Consider the following 24,853-nt stretch of genomic DNA (forward strand, 5'->3'; position numbering starts at 1 on the left):
AACATATTATTCGGACCTATATGTCTGTACAAGGATGATTAATGTCTCCTCTCAGAATGCATGAAGTTATTTTCAAATAATTTGAAATGGGACAAATAAGTATAGCCCATGAAATACACATATTTGGATATTGACTGTTCAAAATGACAAATATAGTGCTTACAAAATGGGAACCACTCGATTTTAAAAATTCATATTTACGTGCACATAAGGGATGACACAAATTTTACCAGAAATCTGTCATTCCAATAAATACCAGATAATATAACGCATGATTCAAATATATATAAAGACAATTAATCAATGCTGTAGTCAAAAACCGAATGTATCTCACCAACAATTCATAGTTTATATATTTGACAAACAATTTGACAAATATTTTCACGGTGCAAAATTAGAGACTTAGTTGAAAAAATTTAAGTCAATTATATTTTAAAGCAAATGTGAAGAGCCGGGCTAAACATCCTATGTTAGTGTCAGTAGGCTCACTGCACTAACATGATACTGATCTATCAGCTGCTGTAAATCACTGAGTACCGTATAACTGGGATATTAATATTCTTCAAATCAGTGTGCATTTTTAAACATCCGTATCCATCCATCCATCCATATCCGTATGCTCATAATCACTTCTTCGATTCGCAGAGGAAAAATAAAATAGGATTCTTTAATCAAAATGGAAATTAAAAAACCTATATGGTTATACATGCAGGAGGAAAGCACTCATTCGTTTTCAGCGAATCGCTTTTCCCGAAAAACTCTAAAACCCATATTTATAGTTCTATTTTTCCGGGTAAAAATGTTAAAATAATGTATTTCAGTCATATTTCCCATGACACCGTTGTCTTGTATGTAGGGTGTGGGTATGACATACACGGAGGTTTAGACCACGTTTAACTTTTGAGCCTCACTGACAGAAAACCAACACATACTTCACATACTTAACACTTCATCCCCGCTAATCATCCCCGATCTCTTTGCTTTTTTTAATGTTTTTGTAGGTTAATTGTTATGACAGCACAGTATTTTGAGTAATTCTAGACCTGTGACAACTGCATTTTTTTTACCTACATGTTTAACCCATGGCACTAGGGGGGCGTATAAGTTGCTACTATTTAAGTATTTACACGAACAGTTAGAATGAAACCTTAACCTGAGGTAAATTGACAAGAGGTTGTAATTTACCGGTTACGTGTGACCTCTGGATTTACTCTTTATGCTGTAAGATTTGTATTACACTGGTTATAATCATGCAGATAGCATGATTCATATACGGGTAATGTTCACTCTTTTGATTAAGTTCCACATTTTGAATGTATGTACACTTGTGGTTTACATCGTATTTTCAATCATATGATGATGAGAAGTCATTAGTTGTGTATACGCATACTGTGATTTCTTGTGTCAGGGCGTCACTAAAGTATTATGTTGAAGACACCAGACATGACAACTCAACAAAGTCACATGATACGAACACCGAAACGACCAGCCCTCTTCCCTTGCTCTAATCTGACTGTACCATTCGACACGCGAGGCAGCAGAATTTACCATTTTTGGTCTTGGTATGATCCGATCCGGTTTTATCCCAGGCTTATGTTTACACTGTAATGTGATGGAAATTTTCAATGAAGACAAATAGTCAAGTAAACATTACTTTGTGTTTATATTAAGTGTAGAATGCCGATAAACATGTAAATGTGTTTACTATAGTAAACATGTGACTATTACTAAATTTACTATTTAAACTTGTCACATCTCTCGTAATGATGAACATTTAACCCACATCGTTGTTTGATTTATTTATTTATTTGATTGGTGTTTTACGCCGTACTCAAAAACATTTCACTTATACGACGGCAGCCAGCGCATTATGGTGGAAGGAAACCGGGCAAAGCCCGGGGGAAACCCACGACCATCCGCAGGTTGCTGTGAGACCTCTCCCACATCGTTAGACATCGTCGTTATACATACACACTGGAATGTTGTGTAAAGTGTTCAACTGCTGGGCGGTTGAGTGGCATTACATAGCTCATATCATCCGGGTTTTTTGTACTGTATTAACATTTGTTAGTGTGTATCAGACGAATTATGTATAACGGTCAAACTCTGCACATCAGCTGTTAAAAGAGCGGGGCCTCCGTGGCTTAGTTGGTTAGCGCGCTAGCGCAGCGCAATGACCCAGGAGTCTCTAACCAATGCGGTCGCTGTGAGTTCAAGTCCAGCTCATGCTGGCTTCCTCTCCGGCCGTACGTGGGAAGGTCTGCCAGCAACCTGCGGATGGTCGTGGGTTTCCCCCGGGCTCTGCCCAGTTTCCACCCACCATAATGCTGGTATAAGTGAAATATTCTTGAGGACGGCATAAAACACCAATCAAATAAATAAATAAATGTTAAAAGAGCAGTGGAGTTTATAGGGTGCCAACTAACAGACTCGGTTTGATGAGATTCACTTATATAGTGTAAATTATGCACGCTCTTGAGTGATATGTATCTTTATGTACTCTGTCACCTTATATATGTACGTATACGATATCAGTTATTGTGAGATGTCTAACTTTTGTCTACCTACTTATTATATGCAGATTGAGTATATATACGTCAACCATACTGGTTACTATACATTTAAATGTAGGATTTACAACTTTGCATATACTCGGGCAACCCATTTCCAGCGAATTTAAACGAAATTACATTTTCGTTTGTTTATTTATTTATTATTTGACGGCGGCAAGCATTATGGTTAAAGAATTAAAGAAACCCAACCTCCAATCGGTTTATGCTCACAATTTTAACAGAAGTAATCCCATACTTCTTCATTTGGCTGGCTGTGAGTTCAAGTCTCACGCAGGCTCCCTTTCCAGTAGTACTAAGGAAGGTTTGCCAACAACCTCCGGAAATATTCTTGAGTGTGTAACACCAGTCAAATAAATAAAATACATTCTTCGTTTGGCGATCAGAGGAAGTGAGGATATCAACACAGGTTTCCTATATGCATGGTGTTCCACGGTGTTCTAATTTGTGTCAAACGTCGTTTTGGGAATTGGCATTGCGATTAATGACCTGGAACGTCGAGTCATTGGTTCCAGTTAGGTAGCACCGGAAAAATGTGTGTATATATATATATATATATATATATATATATATATATATATATATATATATATATATATATATATATATATATATATATATATATATATATATATATATATGGTACAGGTAGAGAAAGCAAAGAGCAAAGTAAGGAAAATACCATGGAAACTGTATCTAAAAACAGGTTCCGATTTTGAAGGATGCTTTTCACAGGTAAATGCAGTTAATTGTTCAGGTTGTAAGATGGACTTCAGGAACTATGTCTTGGTATAATTATGCGAAGGTATATATATATATATATATATATATATATATATATATATATATATATATATATATATATATATATATATATATATATATTTGCTCAATCGCGTTCTTGTGAAACACGTTCATGTAATATTATATGTAACTAAACATATAAAAAACCAGTCTGTTGTTGTACAGAAATTACCATTCAGAACAAATCAAATTATATTATGAATACTGTCCCACAAAACTATACTGGGTAAATTGTTTTAGTTATAATTAGGACAGATATAATCTTCAAATACCTTAAATATTGCCTGAGTTATGGTTACGTGAGAAATAATCTTTACAAAGTGGTACACATAGTTTGACATACAATTGTTAGTGGTCGTTATGGTGATGCTAGAAGTACTTCTCTTTGTTTACAAAAATTAATTTAATTATTATTTTATTAATTATTTTTAATTATTTTAACAGTGTGTACATTATTATGTATTACACAGATAATCGTGTTCATGTTAACTTTTTAAGAAATGTTTTGTAAGCCAACTCTAATCCACGATGTCGGACATCGGCCTACGCTGTATTACACTGTGGACATAATGTCTACCCCACAATTTAGTGTAGGCAAATGCCTAAGCCACTTCTGTATACTACAGTCTGTTTCTTTAAAAGAGTCGCCTATATCTAGCTGCCTGTATAATTAGTCATACTCGCTACCAAAATTGGCATAGTCTGCCAAAGTCATAGTGATACGTAACAACACAAGCTCTACACATGGATATATTGGAAGTTCATATTCTTCCAAAGAAAATCAAGTCAGAACACTTTTTCTAATTCATAATGTTAAACTGCATAAGCTCAGTTTTGATGCCAAGAACTCACTGCCTTGACTGACTGGATAAGTACACAAAAACAAATGGCATGCTGGCGAATGAGCTTGGAAAGTAACATGTTTTACAATAGGTGCAGCAACATGTGGTGGGAAGAAACTTCACCTACACTACCTACACTACACTCTAAGCGGTTAGACTACATTGTTTTTTTAATAACAAAATTTCCTAGTATCCAGTTTTAAAACCATACTGCCATAAGATCATATACTACAACAAATAAAATTAAATTCATTTATTAAGGTTATATTATACTAAAACGTGTCAATAATTCCAAATACGGCGGTGTCAGAAACAGGGCTTACATAGACTCGATAGCAGTTAAGGTAACTGGTGCCACCCTCCTTCAAAACATGTTGAACTCCGCCCAATACCCAGCAAGCCACTGGTTTTGTAATAATTATGACGTCATTGAGAAAGAAATGAGTTCTTGCCGTTGAAACCGAGCTTAAGGGCTTAATCTTATGGATAAGAAAATTGCTCTAACGTCAATTTCCTTGCAATGATGTGAACTTCAAAGATATCCATGTTTAGAGCTTGTGATGTTACCTGCCACTGCCTAAAGGCAATTTTGGTAGGGAGAATAACTGATTTTACAGACAGCTGAAAATAGGCGACTTTCTAAAAGAAATAGATTATAGTGTAGGACTGTCGCTTACACTACATTTCAGAGCTGACATCTGCCTACAGCACTGCCGCTTACACTACATTTCAGGGAAGACATCTGCCTACTCCACTGCTAGTTACACTGTACATTTCAGAGCAGAATTCTGCCTACACCCATGTTTTCTTCCACACTCACTTTACATTCCAGAACAGACATCTGCCTACTGCATTGCCGGTTATACTAACCATTTCAGAGAAACCATCTGCCTACTCCACTGTCGCTCACACTACATTTCAAAACAGACATCTGCCTACTCCACAGTCGCTCACACTACATTTCAAAACAGACATCTGCCTACACCACAGTCGCTCACACTACATTTCAGAGCAGAATTCTGCCTACACCCATGTAGTTTACATTACATTCCAGAACAGACATCTGCCTACTCCATTGCCGTTTATACTAACCATTTCAGAGAAATCATCTGCCCTACTCCACAGTCGCTTACACTACATTTCAGAACAGACATCTGTCTACTCCACAGTCGCTCACACTACATTTCAGAAACAGACATCTGTCTACTCCACAGTCCGCTCACACTACATTTTCAGAACAGAGAATCTGTCTACTCCACTGTCCTTACACTACATTTCAAAACAGACTTCTGTCTACTCCACAGTCGCTCACACTACATTTCAGAACAGACATCTGTCTACTCCACAGTCGCTTACACTACATTTAAAAACAGAACATCTGTCTACTCCACTGTCGCTCACACTACATTTCAGAACAGACATCTGCCTACTCCACTGTCGCTCACACTACATTTCAAAACAGACATCTGTCTACTCCACTGTCGCTCACACTACATTTCAGAACAGACATCTGTTCTACTCACTGTCGCTCACACTACATTTCAAAACAGAAATCTGTCTACTCCACTGTCGCTCACACTACATTTCAGAGCAGATATCTGCCTATTCTACGACCGCTTACATTACATATGAGTGTAGAAATCTGTCTACAGCACTATCGCCCACACTACATTTCAGAATAGAGACATGTACCTACGCCACTGCTGCTTATGCTATATCTGAGTGTAGACTGTAGATAGTAGAGCTGTCGCTCACTCTAAATTTGAGTATACTCCTTGCACCAAATTTTTTGGCTCTGCAGGACACACAGGTGAAAAAGAATACTAGTAGTTTCTCGGCTGGAGTCCATAATATGCAAATAGCCTATTTACGGTATATCTATCCTCATCTGATGATATATTATAATCCAAATAACATTCAGTTTCAGGCCAAGGTTTGCGGCCAATTTCATCAAGAATTTCTACAACCAGCTGACACTTCTCGTCCGCCGCCGCAGTGCCCGGATGTGTGCCCGGTACGATTGGACGCTGGCCGCTGTTTTCCGGAATCCACCTACACTCGGACACCAGTTCACACAGGCCGACCTTGACCTTGTCCTTTACGGTCACGTGGGCAGAGTGTGCACAAATTCCGACGGACGTCATGCCTTAACGGGACATAGAATTAACGAGTTCTCTATGGGTAAGAATGCCAAATTTTTACAAATATTGAAATGGACTCTCAAACAACATTCCAGAGTGCATTGTCGCCAAGAATTGGCTGCAATACTGCGCATATAGCGCTATCAGCGCTCGCTTCACATCGCTGCACAGACCACGAAACCAGCTGCACATCGGGCTGGCTTGGACTAAACCTCAGCACGGGTGTAGTGGTATTCAACATTCACAATAAAAATAACTTCAGGTGTTGTACAAACTTTAGATAAAGAGAATGCATGTGTATCAAAGTATTATTCAAAGCAAAGATTCAGACAGTTTTTGTGTTTCCTGCCTCATCACCGTGACCCCAGTGACATAGGCGTTTTTCAAGATTTCTGTACAAAACCTGCTATCGGTAGCATGGATGTAAAGTGAACGTAGAGAGCAGCACATGTGCTGTAAGGTGTATGGCATCATTCCTTACAGTGCGGAATGTCCCGCATTGGTAAGAGGTTTCATGAATCATTCCCTCCAGGGAAAAATGTTTGATTTCATCAGTTGACAAACCTACAGTAGTTATCGTATAAATAGAGCGTTCTTAACAAAGACAGACGTAAGTTTTGTGAGCAATTTCAAGCCTCGCAAGAGAAGGGACATCTGGTCAGTACATAGAGTCGGGTCATACAAGAAAAAAAATTTTAAATCAAAATCATCAGAATTGGGGCTTGATCGTTTCGCTCAGCTAGGAGTACGGTACAGGTGAAGAATACCAGTCTGTCTGGCGCTCACACAGTATACTATAAATGAGTGAGGTGTCAGTCCAGTGTATTCTAAAATGCGTTCTGATAAGGCAGCATCTCAAATATGACTATTTTTGAAATCGACCTGTTAAAGAAGACAATGTTGTGATATGGCGGATAAACGTTAAGCCATAGGTGGATGGAATAAACTTAACAATAATTAAGGTTAAATGTACGGATCCTTTTCTTTCCCTTTGAAGTACATCGCTGACGGCAGTGATATTTCTATATTTGTACCGGTAGAAATCACAACATAAAAATTCAATATTCTGTGGTACATTATAGAACAAGATGGCCATGACTTGTGGTTAGCAAATTATACCTCTCCATGTGTGTCTTTTAACTAATGCAAGCACCTTACTTAATGGTCACTCTTTTTGGTCCGGTAAAAGAACGACATTATTGCCACCGTGAAGAAGCTTATCGTCGCCTAAATTTCTCACAATATCGAAAGCTAAAGATAGTTAGTATGCTAATGCTTGGTGTCCTGCATGGAAGATGACTCAATGAAGCAGCGCACAGGAAAAGCCCATTGACATAATAGTGCAGGTGATTTATACGAGTAGTGTTTACAGACCGTTTATGTACATAGGTGATCGAGGCTTTCTACTCCATAATTCAGTATGCCCCTCAGTCCAAGTTTCCCCTTCTCTTTACCAGATGGCCGATGCGGTGTTGTTGTCCGCTGATGTCGCCATGTGGACCCTAAAACCATTAATACCGTGTTTAAACTACGGGATCAGGCAATTAAAACGAATCAAGCCAAGAATGGTAAATTCTCCTATGATTTGTGAGCTTACAAACCTTAGCATGATTTAATCTGTTTTCAGTGTTCATTAAGCTTGATGAAACAACTATATAGCAGCTAAAAGTGCATTAGCAATTTACAGACTTAAGGGAGTTGGGTTAACATGCTTCACGGATATTATTTAGCACAAAATCAACGTGTGTTAACGGACCGAGTGCCTCAAGCACAATTACAAAAGCCCAGTTCGCCAAGGTCATCGACCAATGTCAAGTGAACAGCACCTTGTACCTGTACAGTCAGACCAACATTTAAAAGTCGGCGAAAATACTTTGAGTTCCTAAAATGTCCTAAAAATACGACCACAAAAGAGTATTTTTTGAGGCAGATGAATGTCATGAGATATTACGTTTGATCCTAAAATTGACATTTTCCCAATAGGATGTCATCATTCCTTCAAAACACCTCTCAAAGCATCTTTCTAAACCAACAGAACTCCCAAAATGTGGAAAAATGAGAAATTTAATGATGGACGAAATGCTAGGTCATTTAGGGTAGATTCATTTTATGAGTTAGAAAATTCAGCTGTCGCCGAACCTTCATCTCGTGTGAATTATAGGTGCAACGGGTACAAACCTTAGCAAATAAAACTAAAAGGCCTAATTAGGATCAATGGACCTATTTGTGAATGTCAGCTGAAGTGAAAAACAGAAAAAGAAAAAAAAAAACAGGACGCATTTGCATGTGTTTCTTTACAGATTTACACAAGTTATAATCCATTACTTTTTGTTTGTTGTTTATTTAGGCAGTGGCCTCCGTGGCCGAGAGCTTACCATGATAGCACAGCGTAATGATTCATGAGCCCCTCACCAAGGCGGTCACCACCAGTTCAAATCCAGCTCATTCTGGTTTCCTTTCCAGTGGTACGCGGGGAGGTCGATCTGTCAGCAATCTGCGGATGGCCCTGGGTTCCCATGGCTCTTCATGGTTTCCTCCCACCTTAATGTTGGCCGCCGTCGTATAAGTGAAATATTAAGTATGGTGAAAATCAACAGCCAAATAAATAAATAAATGAATTAATAAATACATAAATACATGTATAGACTGTTATATGTAGCACAAAGACAAATACAGGGGCCCAAGCGTAGGCATATGCTTACATGTAGGCCTATATGTATTATCAAACGCCAGTGGCATACGACGACTGATTCATGCGTATGACCTCGCTAGAAATTGTGCCTGATCTGATGGTGTATAACATAACAACTCATCAGTTTAGAAATCTCAAGCGAGATGTAAATCTGTATCACAACAGACACTTCGCTCGAAACAACTGTAAAATAGCAAACGAATTACAGCCGTTAGTGGTAAGTGGCGGCTGACATGCGCGTGCTACGCACGAGCGATCAAACAAAATGGCTGCCCTCGGGCCAAATGCTCCCACTTTCAAACATGATACTCTTGTAGCCTCGTAACACAGCAGGCAGCCCCGTCTTTATTGAAATGTCCATATACTTTAGTGGTTATGGCTGCTGAATCCTGTAATACCGTGTTAAAAACAGTGTATTGAGTGTACACTGTACAGAGTGACTCAGGTATCGAACACGCTAGGATGTCATCACTCTCCATAAGAAACACACTACAAATCAACAACCGACTGGTGGAGAACGTTTGAAATGTAGTCTACTCTAATTACTAAACAGACCGGGGTTTATATCGTATGATCCTTAGTCTGTACTGAAGACGAATTCATTGTAATATCCGCCAAAGGTGCTCTTATTGCCAGTTTTAGAAGGTGCTACAATCTTTGATCGTATTACATGATATCGCCCACGGTGATTGAATTAATCAAATTACCACATATTCAAGATAACAACAGGATCGAAATAGTAATGAGTTCGATTCCAGATCCGGCTTGATTGACAGCTGTCGTATGTTGTACATTAGTTGTCTCCACTCTAATCAATACATGTATGTTCTTTTCATCGCTAATGAATCTCTTGTATTTATAAACAAAATTATGGATGTAATCTGAAAGTATAAAGCATTATACAGAAAGACAATCAATATGAAAGCACGTGACTTAAGTACAAATGACGGATTAATTACATGTAACAAATCATGAACACAAAGTATCATTAATTTAAGGTATACAGAGTGGAGAAAAACTGTGTACTCTGCACTTTCTTAAAATTTTAAGAAAATAATTCTTGTGTGCCTCCCATTAAAAAAAAAAGTCTTGCATTTTCTCATTTGAATGATTTGTCAATTTTAAAGTATCGGTAGTTAAATCTGTGTAAGTTTTACATTTATTGTCACAAAACTATCCATTTTCAGACAAATTCCATTCATAGCTAAACGTAATTGGCAAAAAACATATCTTCTCAGCCAGCAAATGGTAAGAAAAACTTGTAGAAAGGCTCAGAAATTCTATGAATAATTTGTGGTTGTGTTTGTTTCAAGATAAGGATTAAATGCCAAAACTAACAGTATATTGTAAGTTACCCCGTCTCTTTGGTGGGGTAACGAATTTATTTATACGAGTGGCCTTACGATCAGAGAAATTTAGGCTTTAACATAACCACAATGTCGGCAATGTGCAATGCGGCGCTAAAATGTAATAAAAGATGTTGATTGCGGAGGAAAAAAAATGAAGTGTGTGGTATGAACACTTACCTCTACTGCACGTGACTGCACTCAAGCAATGGATAGTCAATAAAAAGAAATAGAAATAAATGAGTTTAACATGCTTTAATGTTTACATATTCATTGTGCTTTGGTTAGGCGAATACATTTTAGTGTTGCATTAAGTACAAAACTCCTGTAATACTGACAGATACATGTGTGACTGAGCCTCGGGATGTAGGGCTAAGGGCCAGCCTCCTGACCCTCAGTGGTTCCCTCATTGGGTATCACCAAATGGAGGACTTGGATTATGACAGTTTGTGAAGCTGGCGTGAACAGAAAGTACGAACATCTGTCAACTTCACGTCACACTTCAGGCGGAAAATTACATTTGTTTTAGGGTGGAAAAAAAACGAGCTTTAGGCGAAATAGAAACCATTCAGTCTGTCCGCATGTCACCATCTTGATTTTGAACATATATGATGTGTTATATAACTATACCATATAATTATACCCAATAGCCCATGTTGTGTGGAAATAGATTAACGTTTAGATGTATGCACTGGGCAATATGCCTACAGTCAGCTGTATAATAGCTGTAATAAGTGAACTGTATAATAAATACAGAGTTTTAACCGAACAGTTTAAGAATGACATTGATACATCATATTGTTTGATTTATCTGTGTTTTGTTAATTTGTACCATTCGTACTTACAGCCGTATTTAAGAATGTTTCACTTATGCCATGCAAGGAGATCAGATTAGTAGAGCAAACCGGTAATGGATCTTGCGATTATCGACTTGGAGCGCTCTTTATGGAGTACGACTGGTATACGAATGTCGGACATATGTATATACATCTCACAGATCTTCTAACTTACGATCGAAGTAATGATTTCGAGCCTACGATGTCGTTGGCCAGGGGATCTTGTTTCTGTTTCGTTGAATCACCAAGTACGAATTATTTACTATATTCATAAAATGGCAATAAATAGATTGATCTTGTTTAGACCTTTCTTTCAAAATTAATAACTACGGATTAAAACCTTTAAAAAAGTGAAACAAGGTGAGGATACAAAAATAGGGACAATGCCATTCGAAAAAAAACTAAACCAAAAAATTGTTTGCTTTTCTCCTGTAACAGTTTGTAGCCTAGATTCAGCTTATTTCTATATCAATCACGTAAATACATTATTTTACACGTTATCTCTCGCAGGTATGGAGAAAATGTTCCATCGCCAGAACATGGGGTTACCAGGCCGGTTTACCTTTACCGGTGGAAAAATCATGTCGCTGGATCCTGCCCCGTTAGATCTGCCCGAGGGTAAGTACACCCATACACAGCTGCTGTTGTGCAATTTGCTAATTGTTTGTGTAAAGAAACGTTTCCTGCGGACACTGGTCTTTTAATTCCAGCTCTATCCACCTTGTGCTTTGTGAGCCGCTTGGGGCAATCGATACTTTGTCAGCGGTTGTCTCCCCTATCACCAGATGTCGCTCTCTTGAACTGATTTCATCTTTCCAAACCTGTAGCTACTCATTTATACATTTCAGAAACAAATATCCGCCATAAGCGATTCGGACGATAGCTGTGTAGCCCACTGTTGATTTACATGACAGATAGCGTATTTCATGTGGTTTCTACAGCAAGTCAAATGATATATTAGGGAATATGTAATGTTAGCGAATATCGACTACTTCAGGTGTGTCTGGGCTGCCAATCACTGCAATAAGACCCACATGTATGTAACACCGTATACGCAGCCCGTCATACGTTGTGCGTGTAGGCTTACTCATTAATTAAAGGGGTATCTTTAACTGCCCAGTGGAGACTCAGTTCCAAGATGTTTTTATCATTGTTCACTTGCAATGAATATATACGACTTTACCAGTTCACCCACTAAATGTCATCGCAAATGCAGAAATGAACAGCAACAACTTTGATCCGCATTAATATAGGCGGGAAAGGTTCCTTATTCTACACTCAAAAAATTTCCCTATTAATTTCAGTACAAAGTCTATTGTCTGAGTGACGCTAGAATGTATGCTGTTATTATAACACAATATTCTATCTTATTCAACATAACGCCTGTTAGTCTAGAACAAGTCTTTAAGTTCGAATTACGGTAATGGAATATGTGTGTTATATTTAAAATAATAATCTACTGCAATAGCAGAATACATTCTAGCATCCCTCAAACACAGACGTTCTTTTAAAAATATCAGATTACTTTTTTTGGAGTAAGAACGCTGAGTTCTAACAAATAGGCCTATTCCGTAAATAAGATCCTTTAATTTGTTGACTAACTGAAATGCACTCAATATCTTGGTGACAAACTAAAATGTCACATTTTAATATTATTTTATATTTCAAAAAAAAAAAAGGAAATGAAAAAGGTGTCATATATTCTTTCGGGAGGCAGCGTAAAGGGCAAACTGAGATGGTGTGTACAAATGTTATAGGATGATTCTTTGCATGTTAATATAAACGGCTGTTTTGTTTCAGAAATTTAATTATGATGGATTTAAGTCGTATATTAATAAATATACGCCGATGTTTTTGTTATAACCAGGTGACATATTCAGTTTAATTTAATATAATTTATTTAAGCCAGCCTTTATACTGGAGGCGCAAAACAGTTATCAAATCCAGATAAATATTCCAGTTATCATACGAAGGGAGGAGGGGGAGGGGGGGGGGGGCGCCCACACGCAGGTTACGTGTGGGCGCAAGCCATTCATCAAACCAAGATGAATGTTCCAGTTATCACACTGGAGACACAGGTTACGTGTGGGCACAAACCAGTTTTCAAACCAAGATAAATGTTTGAGCTATTACACTGATGTTGCTGCACATTTCCCGCCATATCCTCGTGTTCTCTCAGCTACCAATCACTTTTAACTTTACAGACGTGTCCATCCGCCATACCACATTTGGACCCATCGTCCACTTTGGGGTGTTTTCCCAGCGACCTTTGGAGATGGGGAAAACCTTCGGACCATTCAAAGGCAAAATCGTGAATACCAGTGAGATTAAAGCCTTTGATGACAACTCGTATATGTGGGAGGTAAGCAAGAATGCCCCGCACTCAAGAATACCCCGTACTCAAGAATATGTCGTACTCAAGAATACTCCGTACTCAAAAATCTGTCGTACTCAAGAATACTCCGTACTCAAGAATATGTCGTACTCAAGAATACCCATACCCAAGAATACCTCGTACTCAAGAATGCCCCGCACTCAAGAATATGTCGTACTCAAGAATATGTCGTACTCAAGAATATGTCGTACCCAAGAATATGTCGTACCCAAGAATACCGCGTATTCAAGAATATGTCGTACTCATAAATACAACATACTCATGGAAACCTCTTACTGAAGAATACCCCATACACATGAATACATCATACTCATGGATACCCCGTACTCATGAATTCGACGTACTCAAGAAATAGCAAATTGGACACAGCCTGGATTAACCAATCGATACCTTAATAAAGAACCGTGTGTTTTGATTTGGTGTCAATGAAAAGGATACGATGGCTTCTACTGACTGATAGGTGGTTGACGACAAATCACCATTCTACGTAGAAGACTTAACTTGCATACTGTACTTAGACGGCTTGCATGCCGATTATATGCCATTTAATTTAATTGGATATTATCGTGGGTATTTTAGCACAAGAATAGATTATTTACCCAGAAAACCTTATAAAAATTGCCGGTCACACAGGAATAGCAGTTAGACCATTAATGTTTCCATTATTTCTGAATATTATGTTCATTCGCTTGTTTATTTGGTGGATTCGTGTTTCACTTCATTTGAACTATGTCACCTTCTTGATTACCCTCAGGAAAAAAACGCCCTGACATAAAGTCCCCGTCAGGGAAATGAAGGTTGATTTAGACCACCTCATCTCATTGGTATAGATGGATAATGGTTTCAGGTGTTACGCTCGAAATCGCATTGTCAGCATATTAAGATCCTTGATGAGAGAATACTTCACTGTGTGTAGCTAAAACACATTTACGTTTCCCAGGTTTTTAAAGAAGGTCGCCTTAGTCACTTTATAGACGGACGAGGTTCGGGGGGTAACTGGATGTCATTCGTAAACTGCGCCCGTCACATCGGAGAGCAGAATCTGGTAGTCGTACAGCAGGACGGACAGCTCTTCTACGAGGTGTGTAAAGACGTCACGGAAGGAACGGAACTGCTGGTCTGGTACGGCGATGCCTACCTGCAGTTCCTTGGCATCCCGGTCACTCTCCGGGACACGACGATTCCGCCAACGATAGAGACCGGAGAAGAGGAGAGTAAGTAATATGACGTATTAATTGCTTACATCTATGGCGTTTTGGTAATACACTCGTTAAGTACGCCCTTATCACTTACTTCGCTTAGTGCCTCACTCCTCTATCCACACTCCACACTGCCAGAAAAAATTAATACATAAAAAAGATGAGAAAAAACTACTCTGATGAAACTACCTCATATCACTTACTGTCACTGAGAAAAACCTCCTGACAAAACCGGAGTCCAGCCATGCATCTGGAGCTGGTTCCGAACCTGTGACCTCATTAGTTAAGAGCTATAATGCACTTTTTTCGACAGAAGTCGTCATGCATATACATGTAACTCATGCGACGATCCTCTGTAAGGTTTCGTGATATTTATTAAAATTAAAAAGTAAAATTTTAAAGCTATCGAGATCTCCAGTTTTACGATGTGTGCATCGGTATCCGAGAATTTGAATTATGAAACATAACCTTGGTGTGTAGTTGTATTGTCATATACCAGTATGCTTTATATTAGAATATTTATTTATTTATTTATTTGATTGGTGTTTTACGCCGTACTCAAGAATATTTCACTTATACGACGGCGACCAGCATTATTGTTAGAGAAAACCAGGCAGAGCCCGGAGTAATCCACGATCATCCACAGATTGCTACCAGACCCTCCCAGCTTGAGCTGGACTGGAGCCTGAGCTGGGGAGGATCCTGGGTCATTGCGCCGCGCTGGTGCGCAAACCTCTTCGGCCACCAAGGCCCCTCATATTAGAATAAAGCACAGGGCTAATATTTCTCTTAAGACACAAATCACTTGTGAGTTTAGTTTATCGGCGACAATCATCCACAATCAGACATGTAAGTGGGAATAATTTATCGTTACTTATGTATTACATGTCTTTTTTCTTTCCCCCATAGGTAAAGAGGGCTTTCAATGTGCCCGCTGCGGTAAGGTGTTCGCTTACGAATATTACAGAGATAAGCATTTAAAATACACAAAATGTGTGGACCAAGGTGACAGGAAGTTTCCATGTCATTTGTGCAAAAGGTAAGCACCCTACGTAATAACAATAAAATCTGTTTCTAAAATAGAGTGCGGCGTAAAACACCAATCAAATAATAACAAATGTTTCTAAAATATAGCTAACGAAAATTCGAAAATGTCCTACGTGAATTAATCTAGGACAATTTACTCCAAATTAACTCGATAAACATAGTTGAAATTAAATTTATTTCAGTTCTTAAAACTGTATTTGTATTCATTTGATTTGATTAGTGTTTTGCATTCTTTTTAGGAGCGTATCTAGACCGTTTCTTCTTTCTTCTGTTTGTAAATGAATTACTATTGGCTGAAAGGTTAAGGCCTTTTTAAGACACTTAAGGAACAATGTTTATAAATTGCTGCGAACTATTAAAATGTAAAACCGAGGTAGATTAATATGAAACTACATGCAAACGTAAAACTATGTAAACGCAAACTAAGTGTTCTTGAAAGTTAAGGACTGGTAATTTCAATTGAATGAACTTTTTTGTGAATGAAATGAGACTGTTGCGGTACACACATCTTATAGGTTGGAAAAATCTGGTTTTAAAAATCGAAAAGAGCTTTTCAGTCAATGTTGGCGTTCACGTCACGGGAATAAGTCAAATACCTATCTTCTGTTAATGATTATAGCAATCTAGCAAAATGATGTGTGCAGCGTGGTTTAGTAATCTTTGTGATTTTATGTTGCCCAGGTCATTTGAAAAACGAGACCGGTTACGCATTCATATTCTACATGTGCATGAAAAGCATCGACCTCACAAATGTTGTGTGTGTGGCAAGAGTTTCAGCCAGTCGTCAAGCCTCAACAAGCACATGCGGGTAAGACTGAAATCCTAAAGAACATCGCTTGTAGTTATATTTATAATGCATTTAGAACTTATACTTTAAAAAATGACAATTTTGACGTAGTCCATAACTGCAATTCTCGCTTTTGTGAAGGACTATGGAATTATTGTTTTGTTTCCTTGATTTGGAATCATCACAAATTTAATAAACATATCTTTGGCATTACTTTCAGTACAAATTAAATTTACTCGCGTGATTTGAACATCGACGTTTTATGAGAAAAAATAAAAAATAACGATTTGCTCCAAGCAAATATACCGATGCCTTTGCCTTCGTATTGCGGCCGTGTAGCTTTTCTTCATTGCCATCTTGCGTAAAGAACCTCTGGCAAATCAAATAGCCTGTAAAATGAATATTATTCAAAATAAATTATACGATATGCTAGATGATCTTTACAGAAGGAAATCTTCGTTTATAATTCCTTCACAAGTAAAAACGGCGCTAATTCCCTGAAGTATCATATAAGGGCTCATCATATAGAAGTCTATGTCATAAAACATGCATAGGGCCCTCGTCTCTTTTACTCTAACGACGCTCCGCGTTCGTTTTTTCTGTGGTGTCGAATTTCCGATAATACCCCCCAGATTCCGTTTTTACATGACCCTTCCAACTGAAACTAAAGACAAGCACAAATCGGTTAATGACAATGTTATACGGTATCAAGTTAATGATGCTAAAGTTACTGTACTGCCATGCGCTATTGTTCCGCATCAACGCTTAGAATGCAGGCGTTTCGAAATGTATTCAGCACTCTCTCCATTATCGATATATTAAAGCCTTGTGGAAGTTTTGTTGGTCACCTTTCTGACAATGGCGTTCATTAAAACTTAATTCCACCTGTTCCCAGAGCAAAGCTCAATTCCACATGATCCGGAGCAAAGCTTATTTCCACATGTTCCAGACCAAAGCCTAATTCCACATGTTTGCACACCAAAGCCTAGATCCACATGTTTGCACACCAAAGCTTAATTCCAAATGTTTGCAGGCCAAAGCTTAATTCCACATGTTCCAGGCCAAAACCTTATTGCACATGTTAACAAAACAAAGCTTAATTACACAAGTTTCCAGACCAAAGCTTAATTACACATGTTTATACACCATAGTTTAATCCACATGTTTCCAGGCCAAAGCTTAATTCCACATGTTTGTACACCATAGTTTAATCCACATGTTTCCAGGCCAAAGCTTAATTCCACATGTTTGTACACCATAGTTTAATCCACATGTTTCCAGGCCAAAGCTTAATTACACAAGTTTGCAGGCCAAACGTTAATTCCACATGCTCCACAAAACATCATTACGCGACGGAATATGCAAGAAATATCAAAATAAAGTTAGTAAATGAAGTTATTAAGATGTAAGATATCGAATTTCAAATTCGTACTCTGTGACCTATTTATTTATTTATTTGACTGGTGTTTTACGCCGTACTCAAGAATATTTCACTTATACGACGGCGACCAGCATTATGGTGGGAGGAAACCGGGCAGAGCCCGGGGACAACCCACTACCATCCATATATATATATATACATATATACACACATGCCTTGGTCGCCTTTTCATTGCAATTAATGTTCATAATAGATACTCATAGATACTTATAAACCCCTGCTTGCCATATACAGATCAGGCACGTGGACATCTTGTATAAAAGATGACTATCTGTCCAAGTTTTCTCTTAATGACATCATACAGTTAGGGTGGGGCTTGTTTCCAACGGACAAAACACCCGGGCTGGCAGGAAATTTTGTGCTCAGTTGAACAATCCACTTTTAAATTTCATTGTGAAGTGTTCATTTATATTAATACGAGAGTCTTCTGTTAGTTTTCGTCGAGTCCCAAGGGAATAACTTGCTCATAAATATACATGCTGTTTAGATGGGGCTGTATTCCCATCACAGTTCTCATTAATCACACCTGAATGGACAAGTAGTGAAGGAAGAACAAAAAGGGGAGTATGCTGCGCGGCTGTGTATTGTAAATTCGTGGACGGCGCAAATGACGTACCGTTATGTTTGGACCGCTGGGATGACTTCTAGTGTTGAACCATCTCCCAAATGCATGAGCCTCTTGACAAGGCATTGTTTGTCAATAACTTCACGCCAGAGCAGTTTTCTGAGGCGGTTGCAAAACAGTTAGTAAAAGAATATCGCTGTGTTCACATGCCTGTGTCTGTTATGTATAACTTTGAAGTTATTTTTATCTGACAATGGAGAATCACATAACAGACGCCCGGGTTCAGTAATCGCAATACGGGGCTTCATGCGAACCAGCAATGAAATAAGACAGTATGTACAGTAAGAAATTAAGAAGGAATCTGAGCGTTCATACAGATATTCATGTACCAAACCTCACAACAATGGGCGTTCCGAGTTAATAATCGTATGGCCAACAACTTTCGAAGCAAACTAAACAAGAACTAGGAAAGTGTATGTTTCATTTATACGACGGCGGCCAGCATTATGGTTGAAGGAAACCAGCAGAATCCGGCGGCCATCTGCAGGTGATGTACCTTCCTAACTTACGTCAAGAGATTTACCAGGTAGCTGGCACTCCACTTACAATTCTGAACTTTACAAAGAGGAAAATTCTCTTTATCACAGGTCTAAGCAAACTCAAATAAATAAATTAATTGACATGACATGTGTCTAACCACAGGTTCACAGCGGAGAACGGCCGTACAAGTGTGTATACTGCAGTAAGGCATTCACCGCCTCCAGCATCCTACGGACCCACATCCGCCAGCATTCCGGCGAAAAACCATTTAAGGTAAGTCACTGTGATCTACTCCCAAGATACAGGCGTACAGATGTCTTGCATTCATCCCTCAGAGAACTTGTAATGACCAGCATCCTTTTAAACCGATTCTAATTTATATTTATTGCGAATCGAAAGTTGTTAACTGTGCAATTTGGCATAAGCGTCGTTTTATGCTTCGGCATAGGTTTCCTGACACACTTTTTAAAGGGCCGCGATGTAATAATATACATTAAGTAAATGTCATTGGTTTTAATTTTTTGTAAGCTAAATAAAACATAAAAGACTACAGCATACAGAGTAAAACGAAAGCAGCAACGACAGTACATACATGACAGTTCATGGTGACACGTAACAGGTGAATGGGTTACATAGTACGGCAACTTATACGCCCTCTGCTGCTATGGTGGCAACAGAATTAGGTTAAAAACTGCAAGTTCTGTTTAAAATAAATTAAGAACTTTATGAGTAGTCGATATTTGAATACACGGGAACATCAGTAGTAAGCTGCTACTATTTACGCATTAGAATAAAACTCAAACTGACTTAAACTGACAAGAGCCTGTATTTCATCGGTTACTCGTGATCATTTACATTTACCGACTACAACACTATTACCCCTGGTGGCTTCCCGGATTTTCCTCTCTATCATGTACTATTTCATATTGTTACAGAAGACACAAATGAACTATAAGCAGGAAAATTGTAAATGTCAACTGGTAGTAAGGTTAGATTCCAACAGTGTGTTTTAGAGAGAGTACATAGTTGGTGATCTTTTGCTCCGTCACGTGTGTTGATGTAATGATTAGGTTAAGTAACAATATTAACTAAGGTTATGAATCAGTATCAACTTAAGAATCGCCTGTGGAGACAAAAGGTATATCGCACTTCCCCTTCTGTTTGACCTCAGGGAGCTGTCGTTGGGTAACATCTTTCAAGTTTTACATTTCTGTTTCTTCTTTGTTTCAGTGCAAATTCTGTGGAAAGGCTTTTGCCTCACATGCAGCACATGACAGTCACGTGAGGCGGACGCACGTGCGAGATAAGGCCTTCTCTTGTAAAGTATGCGACCTTGACCTTCCCACCCAAGCTGACTGGAAATTGCACCAAAGGAAACATGCCGGTAAGCCATGGTGTTCAACAGTTCCAAAATATGTGACACACCTATAATAGGACACCTAACTTCCCATCTAAACAAGCCGGTTTCAAGCTGTGTAGAAACACTCAATTCCTTGCCGTCACATTACAGTGCTTGTGAACTACCTCTTCGCTTTATGAGCACCACTATACAGAAGGTGTGACGTATTACACAAAAGAAGAAAGGAGCACAATGCTTGGACTGACCGGTTCTAGGCGGGTTATGTTTCCCATGAAAAGTTTTGACACCCAGAATGAGCATACGGTCAAAACTCTGGTTGACCCGGTGTCATTAAATTCTGATTGAGTTGAACGTCATACCTGGTGCCTTCGACATGATATTCCAGAGAGGCAGCACCAAAATCTCCACATAGGGCCCTGTCTGCTAAAAGGAGGAACCGTGGTGACAAAGACTGAAATACTGTTTAAAGTACCCGTCAACTATCAGGCCTCAATAACTACTCGTCAACCATCAGGCCCCTATAACTACCCGTCAACTATCAGACCCCAATATCTACTCGTCAACCATCAGGCTCCAATACCTACCCGTCAAACATCAGACCGCAATAACTACACGTCAAACTTCAGACCCCCATAACTACCTGTCAAACATCAGACCCCTTTAACTACCCGTCAAACATAAGGCCCCTATAACTATCCATCAAACATCTCAATAGTCTCAATAACAACCGGTCAAATTTCAAGCCTCATCTCAAGCCGTCCAGTCTCAACTCCCACTAACTAACGTGAAACATCGGTTATTTATTTTGCTGATTTAGCATGTGCTCAGTTATTCTATGAGCTATTAATCATTCGAAATCCCAACCAGTTCAACGGTAGATGCCAATATGACAATAAACCGTTCAGTTTAAGTGTTCATCTACGTCAGCCGTAAAAAACATTAACACAAAAAACATTAACACAAAAAAACATTAACACAAAAGGAACAAAACAATGAATATCACAACCACTAACAAACTGTCCAAAATGTGTTAAAAATAAAGCCAGACTAAAGACTTAATTTATTTCGAACAGAATTTTAGTCCATGCCAATATTTAATATGTTTTAATGTGTTTAATTTTAGTGGGCAACAACATCTTCTCTTTCTTATATGTTTTATTCTTTAAATTTACAGAGCAGACATCAGGTGAAGGAAGATTTATTCACGGTGACGTCACACCAGAGTTCAATACAAATCTGGGCGAAGCCATGTTTAGACCGGAAGACTGCATTCCGCCATATTGAAGGAAGCTGTTCTGAAATATTCTAGGCGTGTGTTCTGAACGGGATAAATCAAAGCCCTGTATCGCATACATTATATACTGTCGAAACAAGGAAGTGTAACCAACTTATCTCATCGGCTCTTATTTGAGTGATTAATTCAATGCTGGATAGTCAAGCATGGATACCAATGCTACACAAAGCATTAGAGTTGTTGTAGAAGGATTTGTATCATAAGTTATAGATTATCATGGGAGCATGTGAGTCTCGTAATATTAACCACGCCCCCACCCCACCTCCCGCGGGGGATTAGGGGAAGAAAGTTATTGTGTTGCAGAATGCTTGGTTCAATTCCTTTTCGTGTCTCTTGTGTTCATCCCCTAGTGATTAAGCAAGATGACGATCGCGAGGTCACCGTATATCACATAGAAACGCCAAACTTACCTTGGCTGTGTGATTAGTTGGAGCCCAATATTTGGTGCTCACTACCGTATACATGAATGGCTGCGGATGAGGGTTATTTCTCCTTGTTGTTTGTTCAAAGTCCACCGAACAACATGATTTTCCTCGTAGGGGCAGATTAAAAATAAGTAACACCAAAAGAGCTTTTTAACTCTTCATAAAAATCGTTTTTAGTTATTCGTTATTTAATTATTTTTGCCGGATAAGATGATTTCAAAACGTCACCTATCCTATAATGGATTATTTGAACCCTGTAAACCTCGCCACACTGCAAACACCTGAACTTTGGCCATTTCTAGATGTTCCCATTCATTGAGGTGATCAAACATAATCCTTACTAGATCGCCATTGGTAAATACATTTTTTTAAATAAAAGACATATACCGGTATTTTAGAACGCTGACTCCACTCATTTGTATTTGTATTTTGAAATGTGATGTTCATGATTACCTCCGCACATCTTTTTTTGCATGTCATGACGTAGTTATTTATTTATTTATTTATTTATTTATTTATTTATTTATTTGTTAATGTTCTACAATTCAGTGATTGCTAATAGCCATATTGGGCTACCATTGGCTGTTGAATTTCACAGAGGAAATCCTTACACTATCACGGGTACTCTATACATATGCTTTTTATTTCTCTTATTGAAATGTGAGTGGACACGAAATACTTTCTTGAAGCAATAGAGGCCTATAGTTAGTAGTTACAAGTACAAACTTGTAACTTGTAAATTCAAATCAGATTTAGTTTATCTGTTCTTGTTTGAAGTCAAACAGTTCAACATGTGACTACTGACTAAAGGTCTCTAATACCATTGTTTCACCAACTGTAAATGAAGTGTGTATTCTAGGTTTATTAATCAATAATGTTATATAAAACATGTGAAGGAGGCTGTATTATGTTTATATAGACGACCTGGTGATCATTTGTGAATTATATCAAAATCCATTTGCGTGTATAATAATTTTGTTGTTGACACTTTTCAAATAAAAAAGAAACAGTTGATAAAGACTGACAAGTGTCTGTTCGCTTTCTGCCATGCACCACAACAGTCAGCTGACAAAACCATCGAAGTTTCCATGAACGAAGCTTTTTCCCATTGAAATCTAATCTGTTAAATTTAAAATAATGTTATGTTTTTGGGAGTGATTCTAGAATAGATTATGTTATAGCAACTTAATATCGACAACACAATCTGCCGTTACACCAACAAATGTATTCTGTTAGAATAACACAACAAACCTGTAATATATAATATAATAGTATTAAACAATTCTTCCCGTTTTCTGCCAGCATAATCCTGACAGTTGTTGTATAAGTGTCGAATAAATAAATAAATAGTATTAGCTGTGGCCTAATTTATTTTGCTGTCAATCAGAAAACATAATATTCTGTCATACAGGTCATTCTTTAGACTATAAGCTACATGTACTACGTAGATGTACTACACATGCAGATAACGGAGTGCACTATTGTGTTTACTTAGAAAAGGACGCGGGTTCGAATCCAGTTCTCGCCGAATTTACCGCGGTTTTCAGTCAGAGGGTTTGTCAGAGAATGCGGTAAGATCATTACGGTAATTGAGTAAATGGCACAGGAAACCACTGCACCTTTCTAGATGCCAGAAAAATAAGTCGAGTCTTCCTATGCGCAGGATGCGGTAGGTGTATGGGTTTGTGGAGCTGAGATTGGAGGAGAAGGTAATGGTAAGTAGTCCTTCGCAGGGATGATCAGGTATGCATTATACTACTAAAAAGATAAGGGGTATTCTATGTCAGTAAGACATATCATATTCAAACATCGCTAAATAAACTAGTTATTGATACACTGGGACATCTGATCGTGAACAAACGTGGGCAATTAAGTTTTAACCCTAGTTTAAGCATTCGAACATATGTAAACATACTCATAAGTTGTCACGCGAATCCCAGAATGCAGCCCAATCAGTTACACGTGCATATCATTCAAAACGTGGGCGCGTCGTGGACAGTCAAATTCACATTTATACGATCTAATGTTAGAGAAGCTAACACGAAATGGAAAATCCAATCCTTTTTAAACTTGTACAAAAATACATGATAATTCAGATTTATTTAATGTGTGTTTTACGCCGTTCTCAAAAATATTTCACCTACACGACGGCGGTCAGTATTATGACGGGAGGAAACCGGGAAATTACAACAGCCTACAGCACTCGGTGGTCCCAGGCGGCCACCCATCCAAGTACTGGCCGAGCTCAACGTTTCTTAACTGCGGTGATCGAACGTGTTCCGGTGTTTTCAACGTGATTTGGCCGTAGGTGCGATAATTCCGATCGAACAGCTATGCATGTACATATAGCTACTGTGTTATTATAGCAGTTATCAGAGTAAACACTTTTGCCAGTTTGCAAAAAAAAATAAATTTGTTTTAAACACGTACTGGTTGGCCTTTTTTCTCTATTTTTATGTACATGAAAATGGTCTTGTCAAATTGTTCTGTCTGTGTCTGCCAATTAGTCCTTGGTATCGATTTGATATCAGACAGCTTCTGTCCATCACAAAGCAACAACCTGAATCGC

At 38.4% G+C, this 24,853-nt stretch overlaps 1 protein-coding gene and 1 pseudogene across 1 annotated transcript; one reads left to right on the forward strand and one right to left on the reverse strand.

Annotated features, from left to right (window-relative positions):
- Positions 1-11,743: 11,743 nt before the first annotated feature.
- LOC135476470 (PR domain zinc finger protein 14-like) lies at positions 11,744-21,849 on the forward strand. The gene is made up of 8 exons (XM_064756500.1): positions 11,744-11,849; positions 13,436-13,593; positions 14,567-14,840; positions 15,735-15,864; positions 16,554-16,680; positions 19,368-19,478; positions 20,436-20,589; positions 21,740-21,849. The coding sequence occupies exons 1-8, from the start codon at positions 11,744-11,746 to the stop codon at positions 21,847-21,849; spliced, it is 1,170 nt and encodes a 389-aa protein (XP_064612570.1).
- Positions 21,850-24,475: 2,626 nt separating this feature from the next.
- On the reverse strand, positions 24,476-24,594 carry LOC135477263 (uncharacterized; annotated as a pseudogene).
- Positions 24,595-24,853: the final 259 nt, after the last annotated feature.

Source organism: Liolophura sinensis, chromosome 10 (assembly GCF_032854445.1).
Source record: "Liolophura sinensis isolate JHLJ2023 chromosome 10, CUHK_Ljap_v2, whole genome shotgun sequence".
Lineage (NCBI taxonomy): Eukaryota > Metazoa > Mollusca > Polyplacophora > Chitonida > Chitonidae > Liolophura > Liolophura sinensis.

Coding starts and splice junctions, on each gene's coding strand:
- LOC135476470 (XM_064756500.1), top strand. CDS start 11,744: ATGGAGAAAATGTTCCATCGCCAGAACATGGGGTTACCAGGCCGGTTT. Junction 16,681..19,367: donor GCCTCAACAAGCACATGCGG/GTAAGACTGAAA, acceptor GTCTAACCACAG/GTTCACAGCGGAGAACGGCC. Junction 20,590..21,739: donor GCACCAAAGGAAACATGCCG/GTAAGCCATGGT, acceptor TTAAATTTACAG/AGCAGACATCAGGTGAAGGA.